Consider the following 17,058-nt stretch of genomic DNA (forward strand, 5'->3'; position numbering starts at 1 on the left):
CATAAATGTATTTTAAATCTACTTTCAAACTGATGTAACCTGGAATACAGTTATCCCTAAATACACTAACCTCACTTCTAGATCCTGTCTCAGAGATTTTTAGCACAACCCCAGCCATGCTGCAGCAGTGTGCAGAGACTGTGAGTTTGCAGTTTGGTGAGCAGAGCAGTACAGCCACCTCAGTGCTTTATACAACTAACCCTCAGGGAAGGGAGAACAGGAAGGCAAGAGGCAAAGAAAACTTAACTTTGTCCCAAGTATAGGAAAATAGTATTTACAGCTACACTTTCATCACTGAAATCATTCAGAACCAAGACTGAAACAATTCAGAACTAAGATACAAATCTATTGCAAATCAGTTTTATGGTTCCAGTGGCACTGCATCTCTGAAACATCAGAGATCCTGTTGTATGATTTCTTATTGACATGGTTCTGGTCCACTTCTGTCTGGTCATCTAGGTCCTATTCTCCTCAAATCTTCTGATGTCTATCTTCCTCATGTTACCAGACTCACATTTCAGTTTCTCCTTCCTGTCCCAGTCCTCCACAACTCTTTTCCCCCTGATTTAGCATTCAGCTCCTCTGAATTTGGGTTGGTTTCCTTCCATGCTCCCAAAAGAGGTCAAAGAAAAACACTCTGCTCTCGATCCCAAAGCCTGGGTTCACATCATCTCTGATCAAAATTTGCAGCTTTACACCTGAAGAGCTACTTTTTGAACCAGCACTGGATTTGCTTTCCAAACAGAAGTTATTTCAGCCTCCCAAGTTTCTTTTTGAAAGCAGCAACACCCAGCATTCAACCCGTGCCCAGCTCATCACAAACAGAAAACACAGGTATGTGAGATGCACTTGTTCTCACCCAGTGTTTTGTTCACCTTTAAACTAATGCTTCAGCCTCAAAGAAAGTGTTTGTCTAATAGCAGGGTTCCTAATGAACATTTTGATCTAGGAATTCAAAGAACTCTCATGCTGAAATGATACTGCAGAGTGATCAAGGGATCTGTTAAGGCACAGGGACGTTCTGCAGCTCCTCTCAACATCACACAGGTATCAAAGTCAGCAGTGACACACGAGGGGATGGCTGCCTCAGACTGCTCTCATCCCACGCTGTGCATTCCTTCACTTGCTCTTCTCTCCTGCAGTCCTGACCTCTTTATGCTGACTTTGCCTCTCCAATCCATTGATCATTTTATTCCAGGAACCAGACACCAAATATCTGCTTGAGGGTGGGTACCAGAGGGAGGACAACCACTTTTTCTTTTTTAAAATTCAAATATTTCTCTCAGATTTCATCTGAAAAGAAGCTGTAAATTCTCTTACAAGAGTTTTAAAAAACTTCTCTCACCCCTTAAGCTACTCTAGAGCTCAGGTTAAGCAGCATGGCCAGGAACACGTCAACATTCCACCTCAGAAAGCAGAATATAGGAAACTTACTGTTATACAATACACACACTCTCTCCCTCTCTCTATATAGATGTACACACACACTAATATACTCTATATATACACTAATACATTATTTCTATACATTTTAGGTTTCATCTGTTTCCTGAAGTTTGGTTATTCCTGCTGTAGTCTGCAATGATACTTAGTGAGAGGAGATAATCAATGAGGAAAAACATTTGGACCAGTTTTACATATTCGTGCATCTTATGGGGCAAGTGTATGTGTGAATGCATTGATTTAAAATTATTAGTAATTTCACTTTTCAATGTAGATATTTTTCTAATGATTTTTACAGAAAAAAAAAGAAAAATACTCAAGTCTGAATTTCAACTAATTCAAGTTTTTTACTGGAATTCTAGAAAGAAAAATCTCTCATTTTGTGACAAACACCAAGCTGACCCAAGATGAATATTTTCTTAAGAAGTCAGTTTTTGTAATTAATTGAGTCTTGTCATGGGTGCAACCTGAGACTTTGCACAGCAGTTCATCCTTTTGCCTGATATGCAGGATGAACTGCAGCTATTTAGGACAGCTTCTCTAATTTTCCTAAAATTAAGAAAATCCTATGTGCTTATCAAACAGAAAAAAGGCTTGAAATAATTATTCATTTGAAGGGACAACACATTGAGTTATACATGCACTGATTTGCATGTTCACTGGTGCACAGAACTGGATCTGGAATGCACATTTCATAGCAAATGCTTTTAAATAGCTACTCTGAGTAATCAAGATCATTTATTAATAAGTAGTATTACCTTGTGCTCACTGACATTCACAGACATTAAGAAACTCCACATTTCAGTTCACTGAAAAAAATATTAAATCTATCAGTTTATTGTAATAACTTTCAGTTAGAAATGTAAAAATATTTTTCTGGGGTCACCCAAATGCCAGATGGCAACAGAGAAGCTTTCAACTCAATTCAGAGGCTGAATTAATCTCCTTAGCACAAACAGATTTGCAATTACCATAGATTAGATTGTAACAGAAAAATAATCTGACTGCACAATTTAAAGGTTTTTTACAAGACAATTCAGCCTCAGGTGCTCCACAAGCTCTCTCTCAATTTTCAGACACTTCCATAAACCAGAAGGAAACAAATTCCTACTTTAACACTGCATTTTAACACTAAGCAGTGGTAGTGACACAGCCAACACTTGGTTTCCAAAAAAGGGACCCCTGAGAGATTTTCTGAAAGCACTACCAATACCCTGAGATTTCTAAATGAAAACAGAGAAAGCTTAATGAGGAAACATCAGACATATATGGAAAACACTGTTCAAAATCAATGTGTGAGCAATTTAAGTATCTCCTTTGCCTGAGTGTTTCCTCTGGTAAATGTAAATACGGGTTTGACAACAGACACTGATTCCTTGCATGTATAAAGTATTTTGGCAACATAAGCAACTGATGGCTAGGAGGTGACCAAGAAAATTCAGATAAACTACCAAAAAACCTGGTGAATTTTCCAGATGATTAAGATTTGCAAAGACACTCGAGCAGGAGAACTTCTAAATGTCCGCACATTAATATTGCAGTAAAATGTCCTCAGTACATACACATTTTTAAATCTTTGACTGAATGCAGAATACAAAACAGCATTCATACTAATAGCTTATAAATACACAACTACTCTCAGTTTTGACTTTGGTTCCAAAGTGTTGAACTCTGCAACAACACACTCACTTCTGCACCAATACTACATAACACACTTCTAGTATGATACAGCCAGAAATTAATGGTTGATGAACAATCTCTGTTTAATGCTTCTTCAACTTCCTCTTTTTGCCTGCAGAAAATAATACATTTGCAAAGAAAAGACCCTGCATCTGTGGGAAAACCCTGTATGATTACAGTGCTGAGCAAGGCACATCCAGCAGTGTGGGGGCTGACCCTGGCCAGCAGGAAAGCACCACAGAGCCACCCACTCACTGCCCCCTGCAGCAGGGCTGGAAGGGAATCAGAAAAGCCCAAGTGAAAAAAAAAAAACAAAAAACTACAACTTGTGGATGGAGAAACGGGAAGGAAGAAGCCAAAGCAAGTGATGCTGTGTGGGAAAACCAGAAAGCTTTGATACTGCACCAAGTGCTGCTCAGCAATAGTCAAAACACTGGTTATTATAAACCAGCTTTAGTCACAAATATGCAGAAAACTGGCACCTTAAAATATTATCACAGTTTCACCAGTTTTCAGGACACCACAGATGTTGCATGGTTTAATTTTATATAGCTTTATTCATAGCTTCAAATGATAAAGCTATTTATCTATCTTTCTGCTATCACTCTCGGCAATGCCAGATTTTGTAACACACTGTAACAAAAAAGACACATCTTGTAATTGATTGTCTAGCTGCTTATAGTACTATAAAATAGGTTAAAAGGTAATTATTGACCATATGTATTTGGCATATGTGTTGTATAAACAGATCAGGAGAAACATGGCTCATTAGCATGTTGGTGGTACTCTGAGCTGTGAGGTTGTAAAGTTACACATTATTGACTGCTAATCAAGAGTCACCCTGCACACGTGGGGTCCAACTGCTCAGAGGTATTTACAACTCAGCAAGGAAAACAGCACATTTTGTAGCCACTGTAAAACCACTGCACAGGTTAATCACACGCAGAAGTGAAGAACACTATCCCTGTCCCCATTCTTCAGCTGGTTATTGTATCACCACCAAGGGCCAGTGCAGGAGATCAGAATCTAAATCAAGAGCATTAAGCTCACTCTTGGAAATAAATAATTTCCTAGAGCAGATTTCAGGAAGATGAGCTGTTCTGCAAGCATCAACGTTACCATTACTGTTTCCTCCCTTTTGTCTTTATTTCCTTGAATTACACTGACCATGACTGCCTATTTACATTTCACTGAACGAGTCGATATTTGAAAGCCCAGCTGAATTTAAACATGCAAGAGAACATTCAGGAATCAGAGAAGACACGTCTCAACAGACCTGGATAACATTTCTGATGTGGGAATATTATTTATTCCAATGACGTGAGTTCTATGCCTACTGTCAGAGTTCATCATATCAAAGATATACCTGCAGTTCTAATCAAGCTTATTCTTATTAGTACAAGACTTTCCATTTCATACTGCTCATTATGCTTTTTATCATTATGCCAGGACTATCTTCAGGACTATGTTACTAATATTTTGTGTTACTCTGTTACACATGCACACTGTTTCAAAGGCAATGTTTGCTTGCTCACCATCCTTACTGACACAGTCACCACGTGTTTTTAATAAGCTTGATTTCCATCTAATTCTGCTTTACATTAATAGGCTAACTGAAACTCTATTAGCATGCACACACAAAGAATGGATTACTGTTCATTATTAAGTAACTACATGAATCCCACAACAGAAATAATAATGCAGGTGAAAATGTTTCTGCAGATGAAGACAAACAACTAATTTGGAATGGACTTTTTTTCCATTCAGATACCTGCTAAAAAGATTGCTGTGCAGTGCATTTTTAGGCAAATTAAGTTAAACACAAAGGTACAAGCAGACCAATAGTCTGTTTTTGAGACAGTAGAAAATTACTATTTTCACCCAGGTAGTTTATACATTACAACTTCAAAGGCTTCAAACTTTTTGTACTAAGTGTTTATAAACATCAGGATACACAACAGCACTGCAAATCCTCCCCACAGACCATCAGGCTTCTCTGTAAAGGCAAAAGCACTGGGAGCTGCTCACCACAAGGGACAGGGGCCTCTTCCATGAAACAACACCAATGAGTCCTGACAGCAGCACCTGGAACAGAGAGCAGAGTTACTGAAGAGGCATGAGGGTTATACCAGTGTCATTAAAAACTCAGCAGGTAATGAGATCAAGTTCATACACAGCCATGATATGTATTGCCAGAATGCTGGAACCAAAATACTAAAAATAAAATGCTTTCCTGTTATTCTCAACAAAAAATAAACAGAACTAGTACTAAGCTGTTTTTAAACAAATTTCAATCCAGCTGCCAGATTCACTCAGTTGTGATCAGACCACAAGAAGTCATTAAAACATTTTTTCTCTCCCAGTCCCAAATGCTATCAACACTAAAGGAGAATAAAAGTTTTGGGCAAATTTTCTTGTGAACTCTTACCACAATTGAAAATTAGCTAAAAAAGGGGGAGTAATGACAGAACAATCACAAAATCATCCAGGTATCCATATAAATTAGCAGAAGGGTTTTTTGTTGTTTCACCCACCCAAACAACTTCCCCATTTGATCATATGTTTGAGAGAGGACTCATACATTCATTAAAACTTGGATTTAGCATACAGATACATTACTCCCTATACTACAAACCAAAAGCAAGCAGGATTCAGACCTTTATACATTTAAGCTAATCTTAACTTCTAATCAATAACTTCTATACTTAGCAAGTCACCTTTTCCACTCCATCCTGCTTTCCTAACAATCTTTTGGGTGTAAAAATAGCAGAGCATAATAAACAAAAATGCATCTATATCTAGCCACTGCAGAAGCAATGTAACTGTACTGGGAACCAGGCTGGAAACAATCCAGTCTAGTGATGCTTGGTGGGAATGTGGAGAGGAAGCTGTTGGTTATCTGGAGCAGCTGCACTCTGGAGTGCTGAGTTTAAGTTTTCACAAAGTCTAGTCTGTGGACACTCTTACTGTGAGCATGTTTCAAGCATATTTCATAATCTGACAATATCCACAGCTGCAGCAGCTGTTGAAAACATTATTCAGAAAGACAACATGTGAAAATGCGCCTTTTTGGTATTTCCTTTAGTAGCTATGCCATTAAAAAAAGACCCCTCAAATTACGGTTTTTTTGAAACTTCAATGTTAGTTTCTAAAAGAAGTACAAACGCAACAGCTGGGAGATAAATGCACAGTAAATATGAACCAAGACCAGCACAGGGATATCAAAGACTGTCCAGATAATGCCTACATGCAAATGTGCATAGTTTGTATTCTACACCATTTCCTGCAGCAGAAAAGTTACACACTTCTGGATGTTGGCCAAGTGAAGGAAAAGTCGAGAATTCCATCTTTGCCGTTAATTAAATATGCTCACACAGCTATGTTAGCTTATTATTACTGTATGATAACTTGGCTCTGGGCTGATAATCCTGTAACGTGGAACTGCACTCAGAAGGTAAAATGACAAGGTTAGCTAGTTTATCTGCTGGCTAGACAGCAACATGCTCTCAATTAAATAAATGGGCTGGCTGAAATGGTGAGGTTATTAAAGAAAACCCTTTAGGAAAAGAAAGAAATTGCATTCCAAACCAGAACATGTATTGATACATAAAATATTTGTAGGTAAATCAGTTCTCACCAAGTCATATGGTCAGAGCCAAGACACTGTAGTGCACTACCTACAAGTGCAATCTTCCTTTTCTGTGTGACCTCCCTTCCATGAATTAAACCTCTACCCCTCTTGTCCTTTCTGTGGCATTGCACAGGGTGCAAGAAGGGAGCTGATGCCTTTTGTTCAGCTGAACTACAACTGTGTTTGACCTTTAGAGAGGCCTTGTTAGACGAAAGAGGTACATGTGTTTTGGTTTGGAAAAGGAGAGCTTCATGGCACTCACTGTACTGGCTCTCCAGGAAAAGGTCAAGCACAGCCAGGCCACTTGATAAATTTACACTGATTATAGAAACAAGAACTCCCACATGTTTAATATTGGCATTATAAGAGGTCACCTCAACAATGCCGTAATGTAATTTACCAACCCCCATTAATCCCCTGTGTCAGTCACTGGTTACCCAAAAAACTTATTTTGCTTTGAGATGCATCTACTTCCAGTGCCAAGTACCCCACATTAACCTACAATGTGCACAGCTACATAACTAGGGGAAAAAATCACACAGAGGACATCACATAATGACATTTAGTTAGAATAACCAAATTACTATCAAAATAGAAATCTACGGATTTCTTTTGATATTGAAGATGACCAGGAATTTAAGAAAAAAAACCAAACCAACAAACCCAAACAAACAAGCAAATAAAAAACCCCAACCCCCAACCAATCTTAAGGTTTTGTTTTCTCTTCAGTTTATACTTCTTATAAATACAACGCTAACATTAAATACAGGGAGTAGAAACCCCACTTTACTTCTATACAAAAGTAGCAATTATCTGAAAAGTAGTATGTCATTTACAGGCCCAAAATATCTTACAATAATCACTCAGAATATTCAGCAGCTCAGCATTGCAATCCATAAGGCTTCTTGTGCTTTTCAAAAATCACTACATCACATGTATTCTGTGCACAGGATTTTTCTTTCTTCAATAAAAAGTAAATTGGAGTTTGAGGATTTTAACAACCCCTTAACATTGGCAATGTGTTTGGATTTCAGAACCTGCAGAGTACATTTATCTGCTACCTTGGACCCAACTTCCATCTGCTGAATTGTAGTGAACCCTCTCATCACATAATAATTGAAATAAATGACAGCTACTAAAATCATTCCAAAAAGTAGCTTTGCCAGATTCCTTAAGGAGAATACCCACAGATATATGTAGATATATGTAGCTGCTGATTACCACAATGCTGATGCACAGAGTACATCAGTACTGAATACATCAGTGCTGACTTCTGCAGCATTAGCAATGCAGTAACTCAACATGCATATGAAAACTCCATTATCATCAGAGCAAGTGGTGCCCATGCATGACAAAGATGCATTTATTTTAACAGGCACATACTGAGGCAGGACAAAACCAGAAGGTAAAATGACTTTCCAGTACAGGGACTGCAAACAAAGGATTAGCCCTTGATGGTGTCTTTTCCAGCATTTTGCCTTCACAGTCTGGTGGATCCCTAGAAATTCAGAAGGCTCTGACTTTGAATATGGGACAGATCAGATGATGCAGTTTCTCAATGTATTTTAAATCATCTGCTTTCCAAGCCTCCAACTCCAAAACGGCTCTTGTAGGTAATACATTCTCTAGTGTGGTTCCTTTTAATTCTTTTATGAACTACATAAACCCTGTATTTGTATAAATATTAATTAAAGCCACACTAAGTATAGTGAAACACTATCAAGGCACAAAACAACTACAGAAACTTAAAATTACTTACATCTATGTATTAATTAGCTTAATAAAATGATTTTTTTTCATTAGTTCAACTTGGGATCTAAAAATGGTTTTCTAGTCCAATACAGAGCACGAGTTACAGAAAACTCCAAGTTTTATTCCCTATTCTTATTTCTGCTCCCTTGCTCAGCCTGGTACAACATATACCAAGTGATTTGGTTATTTTCTACTAGTTTAGGGGTTAGTCATATTTTCAGCTTGTAAATTCTCTAAGCAATGGATTCAGTCACATGAAAATAAGCATAAAAGTTCTCAACAGTAATTGCAGAAATTCCTTCTCAGGCCTCTTGTAAGAACTAAATTTATGTGCTTACAGACATCCATGTATGTTTCCAAAAACGTGTGTTGTGAAGGAAGGTAGATAACCCAGAAACCAGAGAGCCTGCTTGTGACAACACATCAGTCAGACAGCACCAGGGTGGGCCAGGCAGGGCAGGCACAGCACAAACAGGCAGATGAGTGGAGAGGGCAGGGCTGCCAAAGGGAAATCCCTGCACCACCAGTGCTTTCTGCCAGCAAAGCACAAGAGCAGCTCTGCTCCTGCACAAGGGCCTGAAGCCACTGACACTTCCCAAGGCTCCCCTCTCTGGGCTCCAGGAGCACACACTACTGCAAAGATTAATTTTGTCAACTCAAGTGCTCCTGGAAGGGCAGAGTTCAATCATACCTCAACAAATAATATCCCCAACTGCAGTTAGGTTTAGGTGTACTTCAGAGAGTCTAAAACAATGGCTGAAATATCTTCCAGGGTGATGTTTCTGTGAAATCTACCATAGCCCTTGTAAAAAGTAGACAATTATTAAACAGAATGCAAGCATTAAATACTGTGTGAGTAATGTCACAACTACCATATACTCAGAGACTATGAAAGCATGACACATTACTACCAGAGCATGAAATCTTATAATAACACACTCTGCAGCATCTGTAATCCATTAGTGCAAAATGCTGGTAAAGTTAAATACACACTACAGGAAAAAGAACTGTGCTGCATGGGAATTAGCCGAAAAGTGACTGGAATAGACCACCAGTCCAATTCCTGGAAAAAGAGGAAGGATGAAAATCTCTTGGGGTGAGGGGATATGAATGCATTAACAAGTACCAGAAGAATAAAAAAGTTTATATATTTCCATATGCATACACACACACATAAAAACTGCGTGGACAAATACAGAAGAACAGTGGCTTGGTTTTGGAATGCTCTTCCAGGAAAGTCATCCTAAAGAGTGGGTGCTAACAAAAATCATAACATTACACCATATTGGAAACACTGCAAAAATCAGTCATGGGCTAAAGAGGTTTTTAAATAGATAACATAAATATTTATTAGCAAATACACAAACTGACTGTTCAACATGCAGCTATCACTAGAATCCAGGCAGTGCTCTCTCATTTAAAGGCTACATCCCTATAAACACAAAAAGCACAAGTGCCACCAGACTGCAAACACAAGCGAAAGATCCGGACACTGAAAGAGAAATACAAGCAAGTCAGCAGCAACCAGAAAACCACAATGATTTAAGCACAGTTTTGTGCTACTTTATAAAAAGACTCAGTGTGCTCCTGACTCACAAACACTACATCATAGCTCAGTCGCTCTCATTTATCCACTGTGATCCTAAAACTAATCTAATTCTAATTGCCATGGAAACAGGAGCAGAGAAACAAAATCCCTTGGTGCCCCACAAGAACAGGACAGTAAAATCACCTATACATTGACACAGCTACCAGACTGTATTAAGAGCACACAGTTCTGATCTCATTTTAAGCTCTAGGGTGAGGAGTTTTTTTGTCTATGTATTCTTGCAAATATTCTCCCTACCCATCAGGAATCTGCTTGTTATGCTTCTGCAATTTGTTTCTAAAAGGAAACAATTTAACATACAAAGAAAAACAAGCACTGATGGAGCACATATCCATCAGAATAGTATATTTTTCAATTATAAAAAGCTTTATATGTTCTGTATTTGTTACTCTTCTGAGAGGTTCAGAACTGTTATGCTCAACTTCACTAAAATATGCAAACTGTATTAAAAGCTATGGAGGGGGATTTAGATAAGATATTAAGCACAGAGCTGATATGTCAGTGACTCACAATAGAGTCTTAATTCTAATCTGGTTTTTATTAAACATACTCACAGAACACACTATTACATTATCTTCTATGCCCCATAATGTAATCCATGAGCATTAATAAGGCACACAGCCATTAGCATAAGAGTATTTAAACAGAAAGGTAACTAAGCAGTGTGGAACCAATCCTCCAAGCTTTCAAATGTATTAGATTATTTATGAACAAACCTGAAATAAACAGATGACTGAAGAGCCAGCTCAGTACATGCTGTTTCATAGGGGAAGAGTTTGAACTCAGAATAAAGTCTATTGAGATACTGTAAGGGATAACACAAGAAGATTTTGTGGCTCTTAGACAATTCTCTCAATTTAAAATGAAGTTCCCTCACAACCCAAGCAACATCCCTTCTCCAGAATGATCCATGGATGAAACAAAAGCACACAAGTGCTTTGAGTAACACCAGGGGCAACAGTGCTGAGAACCAGCTGCTGTGTCCCACAACGCTCAAAATAAAAGCCAGACCAAGCAATTCTTTCACAAATAATTGACTGAAGAAATGTGCTGCCCATACATGATATTCAGCACCTCTACAGTAGCTCAGATCAAGTGTGGATAGCTTATCGATTCTTTGAAGAAGGAAGGGTTTACTGAGGCAGCAGTCAAAAGCTTAATTAAAATGCACTGAACCAAAGAAATCACTGAAATTAGAAGCAGTTTGTCCAATATGATAGATCTGTATGCAGGTGTTGTAAACTCAAGTGTCAATTCTTCCCTCATCTGAATATTTATTTTCTTGGGCTTTATGTGCATTCCATACAATAGATTTACAAAGATGATTTCTAACAGGGACGAAACCCCCACACCTACAAGAATATTGAATTTCCTTTCCAAAACTACCGATACATTTTAAATTGTTTGTAATGAAAGAAATAACGCACTTGAAATCATTGGAAAGCTATTATGAGTCCATAAAATTAATCATGCTTTATTTCCTTCATAATAGTTACATTCTTTCAAGGGCTGAAAATGTGAAGACTTTTTCTTAATTCCGGTACCGAAGGATTCCATATTTTTCCATTACTAAGGTAAAGGTATCACCCAGCTAGCAGAACTTCACTTCCAGAATTTTTATTGTATGTTTCCTTGTATTAAAAAAAATAATTATATCCATAATGTTATTGTGACAAAAAAGAAAAAAGTGATAAATTTCTTTAGACATTCCCTAATCTGTTTTCACACCAATCTTGACTTGTATCATTGACTCAGTACAGAAAATTATTCTAGAAATATTGTTTCCCAGTAGCATTAGGAAATTACTAATAAGATTTTTGCTGCTGGGCTCTTCCAATAATTATAAGAATGAAGACTGAGATTGTTTAGATAACTGAAATGAGACAATGGCTCTTTCAATTACTGACACAATTTCTCAGGGGATGAAAGCTGAGGTGTATTATAAAGCAATCCAAGTATCAATAACAAAAGCATTTTCTTTGCCTCAAACTCACAAGGGCTTGCAAATGCACATAGAATGCAATGCCTCTGCACATCTCTAGTACACAGTAAGGTCCGCTCCTCCAATTCCACAGATCTTTTGGAGCTGTATTTCAAACTGCAATGCCACAGGGCACATGGAGAGAGATTAATCAAAAAGCAATAGACCTCATATCCTAATGGGCATGATCAGTGCTTTGGCTCCAGGCTGTGCCACCAGATAAAGGAAAAGGTTAAAGATGCACGGGCAGCAATGAGAGATAAAGGAACAGAGTAAATATTAGATGGTCAGATCAGACAAACACTGTCCTCAGCCTGACTGACTTCTGTCACCATGCTCTTGGTGAAAGCCACCTGCACTACTGCTTTCCCCTTCCTTCCTGAGACAGCCCTCCCAGGCAGCTACAACCACTCCAGACTGCTGGTCACCACAGCCAAAACACGACTGCAGAGGGAAAGGACAAATGAATTTGGATAAACACGGGTTTAATTAAGGATGGACAGATGTCTTCCAAACATGCCAACAAACCAGGGGTTCTGAAGATGAATTTCATGGCAAGGTGAAACGAGTCAGCTGATGTATAACACTAAACTCATTTACACAGCAAGTTGTCGTTTATAATAAACATGGTCAAAATACACAAACTCCAAACCACTGTAGACAGAAAAACATCCTGTATAATACTGGCTACAAAACCAAGCTGGATCATCAAACTGAAATATTTTCCATATTGATTTGGAAATAAAGTGAGAATAAAACACCAAGCTTTGTATGAGACCTCATCTCACACCAGACCCATTTGCCAGGTCCTGGTGGTCTGCTTTCTATAATTATTTAATGGCCATTCAACCACAACCCACACTCTCTACAGAAACCCTTTCCCCACAGAAAAATTAAGCTCCAGGAGTCCAAAGGCTTATTCCACCAGACTCTAAGGTCCAGGTCCTGGTGGTCTGCTTTCTGGAATCATTTAATGGCCATTCAACCACAAACCAAACTCACTCTACAGAAACCCTTTCCCCACAGAAAAATTAAGCTCCAGGAGTCCAAAGGCTTATTCCACCAGACTCTAAGGTCAGGACTTCTGGTAAATATAATGGAAACTTTGTGTCAAGATTAAGAGGAAAAATATCTTAGAGTCTTAAAAGAGCAGTCTTGCATTTTTACATTACTGCTAGATCGAAACACTTTACTCTAAAAATTTGTCCCTGGGGTTTTGCAGAATCATTCATCATCAGAAGAACTCAGACCCACAGAAACTGTTCCTTACTGCACCAAATAAAACCTGCATTGTACAAGATCCACCTGCATTGTCACCTGTGGAGGAAGTAAAAATCCAGATTGCCACTGCCATGTGAAGCATGCTTGTTTAGCAAGGATTACAGTTTAACCAGCATTATTCTGGACCTTTAGATGTTGATCCACCACCATGTCCAAAAATTAATTAAATGTTAATTTCATATGATACAGCCATTCACATACAGGCATTAGACTGAGCAGTGTTTTGCTGTCTTTAAAACACCTTCTTAAATGCTCCTAAGAAATAACCATAGCTTTATCTAATATTAAATGGCCAAGCTCAAATATGACCATTTTCCCACTTCATCACACAGTCAGATGTCTTCATTTAAAAAAATTCCACAGAGTCAAAGGCAAAGAAAACTGAGAAAGCAGTACATCAAACTCAATTATATTTCAAAGACAGGGCCTCTTTGGTTTGTTCTACTTGTCTCTGATTGCCTGCAAAAAGCTCACAAAGAAGCTTTGAAATTACCATCCCAGTAAGATTCCCACACTCTCAATGTTTGTGTTTCTGCAGCCTGGCTGACCACAGACTCAACAAAAGCCTAACATATTGACTTTCATAAAAGCAGCTTCATCCCCACTTCAGCTGGAGATACTTTATTCATTAAGACAGGATAAACTAAAAACAAGACAGAGAGACTAATACTTACTTCCAAGTGATTTAGGGTGATTACATTTTATGCACACTAACACAGCCTAAAAAGTTTTAACTTGCAACGTTGGCATTTAGATTCCATCTTAGTTAAATAATTTTGAAAATTAGCTCTCAAAACCCGATACAGTGGGATGGTATTCCAGAACATGAGGTGTCCCTTGTCTTTTCAAAAAACATGCTTGACTTTACTGAATTTGGGCATGTAATAGAATGGGATAGTGACTTTGCACACAACACCTGGTTTTAGAACCATCTTCTCACCAGCTTTCCACATTAACTTTTCAGAATCACCATCTGAGATGCAAAAGTTTTATTTTTAAGCTGAAGAGTGCAGAGAGAGATGGAACTCTTCTGCTGTACCCAGCAGCTTTCTTCTTGCACACATGGAGAAATCTGCAGGAAAACAGTGATAACAATGGTTGTTTTGACACAGGTATCAAAAGCACTTACCAGAGAAACTTGGCTTTCTAGCAGCATGGAACAGACCAAGGAACACACTGCAGCTTGCTGATTAATGGATAGGAGAAATTCAGATTGAGTTCACCTCAAACATTGAGCTGGCAGCTGATGTGAAGAAAATCAGCCTCAATACTGCAGAGCTCAAGGAAGACTCTCTCAAGGTATTGCTATTGATTTGTAGGAACATGATGACCTGTATCATATGTCAAGGAGCCTCAGGTTAGGGGGTATATCAGATACTGGTGACTTAACTGGGAAATGTTCTCTACAGGACAATCTGGAGTAGTAATTACACCCTACCTTGTACTACAGTAAACACATCATGGCTAAACATAAAGACCACAGAACTGTGGCAATCCACTACAAAATCAGCAGAACAACAATGTTTGGAGGTTGGGAATAGGGGGTTAGTTTCTTGGTTTGGGGTTGTGTTTCCTTTGTTTGTTGTTGTATGGTTTTTTTCTTTTTAATAGGAAAAAAAATCAATGCAAGCATCAAGGAAGCTGATAGAATGGACAAGGGAAGAGAAAATAGTATAACAATAAAAAGAATAGCTTTAGACACAATAAAAAAGGCACTGAAAAATGTGAGTCATATTAATAGAAACTACATTATGCAAATAGTCTGCTATTCCTGTTTCATTCATCAGCTTGGGAAACATAGATATCATCTAGGCATCTAGAATATTACTGATTTTCATCAGACAAAAGGTCACATAAAAGATTCAAAGCTCGCTAAATGGGATTCAGTTTTCCTACAGTTTCTACATCTTTTCCATATTCAGATATTTAAGAGATCCCAGATCCAACCAGCCTCAGCTACCTGAGGTAGCTCACATGTACCAGCAAGATCAGGAATCCAGAGCTGGAACTCTCCTGTGCTCCTCACACAGATCCCAGCAGAAGGTGAGCCTCAGACTGACAGACCTGCATGTGCAAGAGTGTGTGCACTGTGCCTGCACAGAGCTCAGGGGACAGTGGCACTGTGCTCACACAGCTCAGGGGACAGTGGCACTGTGCCTGCCCAGCTCAGGGGACAGTGGCACTGTGCTCACACGGCTCAGGGGACAGTGGCACTGTGCTCACACAGCTCAGGTGACAGTGGCACTGTGCTCACACAGCTCAGGGGACAGTGGCACTGTGCTCACACAGCTCAGGGGACAGTGGCACTGTGCTCACACAGCTCAGGGGACAGTGGCACTGTGCTCACACAGCTCAGGTGACTGGATGGCCACAGGTCAGACACCAAGGAGATGCAGCCACATCACTCACACCACACAGGCACCAGAAATGAAAAGTGTGCAGCCAGTACATCCTGTCTTCTATCTCCCTCCTCCTCACCTGCTTGCTGCACCAAACATTTTAAAGAAGATATTTTATATCTAATCATAAAGCTAAAAAAAAATGCTTTCACTTCTTTAATGTAAACTTTAACAAAGGAAAAAGCAATCTTTTATTTGACTGATTTTAGGGTAGCTCAGTAGTCTCAACAGAATGAATCTTTCAGAAGTCTTTTTCTCTAGGGAACACAGGTGAGAACAGTGTTCTCACTGTGAAAGTAAACTCATTCACAACTACCACATTCTTTTCATAATAAAATTAAACCCCAAATCAAGGAACTTAACTAATACTTCCCGGAAAAAAAATCAACATCAAAAGAAAAAGTTATGATGAAATCTAAAACTAGAAAAATTTATAAGTGAGAGGAACTACTGAGTTCAAGTCAGTAAAATTAAGTTCTCCACCTTATCAAAAGCTTCTGCATTCCTTTCCAATCAAAAACAAAAATGCAGATCTAATCTACAGAAAGGAGAGCAGTGATCCTAACAAACAGCATTTGTCAACATCATCCTTAAAATTGAGTAACTTGTCCGGAATATTCCTCTGCAACATTTCCCCTTTAGAACTCACCTTTATTTATAGCACACTGTATAGATTCCCAGGGAAATTACCTTGGTGCAGGAATGAAACATAGCAAGTGTAAAGAAATCTGTAAATCAGTGCTTAAAAAACTCATCCAGCTCCCATAAAGAACCAAAATGACTCCATAGAAAACTCCAATAAATGAGCCTCAAACCAGTCCAAGGGTGCACATGCATAATTTGGCATTTGGATTTAGTTTTTGTTAAATGCATTTTGCAAAGCTGACAAGGGCTTAATTGGCCTGAGTACAAGACAGTGCTGAATATCAAGTGACTCATTCTGCAAGAGCAAATAAAGGGGAAAAAAAAGAGGAGTGAATTGCACCAGAGCATCTAAACCTGGCATATGTCAGTATTGCTGAAAACCCCCGCAGAGTGCCCATAGAACATTAAGAAATCTTTAATGTCTCAGTGCAAAATCACTTTAAAGGACCCAGCACAACCACAGCAACCCAAAGGGCAGTGCCTTGAGTCGCAGCTGAGGAGCCAAGCCAGAGCTGGACAGCCCCTGCCTGCATTCAGAGCCTTGTCCTAAGTAACACCAACACTTCAGCTGCAGGACTGGATACAAGATAAGCCCAGAAAATGAGATCAGAATATCAAAGACCAAACAAAACACACT

General features: G+C 38.7%; 1 protein-coding gene across 7 annotated transcripts in view; it reads right to left on the reverse strand.

The window, feature by feature from the left end:
• FAM189A1 (family with sequence similarity 189 member A1) overlaps window positions 1–17,058 on the reverse strand; it is an 86,326-nt gene that overhangs the window by 48,490 nt on the left and 20,778 nt on the right. For all 7 annotated transcript variants that reach the window (XM_039723215.1, XM_039723214.1, XM_039723213.1 and 4 more), the window contains exon 2: window positions 5,152–5,208. In XM_039723215.1, the coding sequence (XP_039579149.1) occupies window positions 5,152–5,208 (57 nt within the window). The remainder of the gene's footprint in view (window positions 1–5,151; window positions 5,209–17,058) is intronic.

Source organism: Passer montanus, unplaced genomic scaffold (genome assembly GCF_014805655.1).
Source record: "Passer montanus isolate IOZ18808 unplaced genomic scaffold, ASM1480565v1 scaffold5, whole genome shotgun sequence".
NCBI lineage: Eukaryota > Metazoa > Chordata > Aves > Passeriformes > Passeridae > Passer > Passer montanus.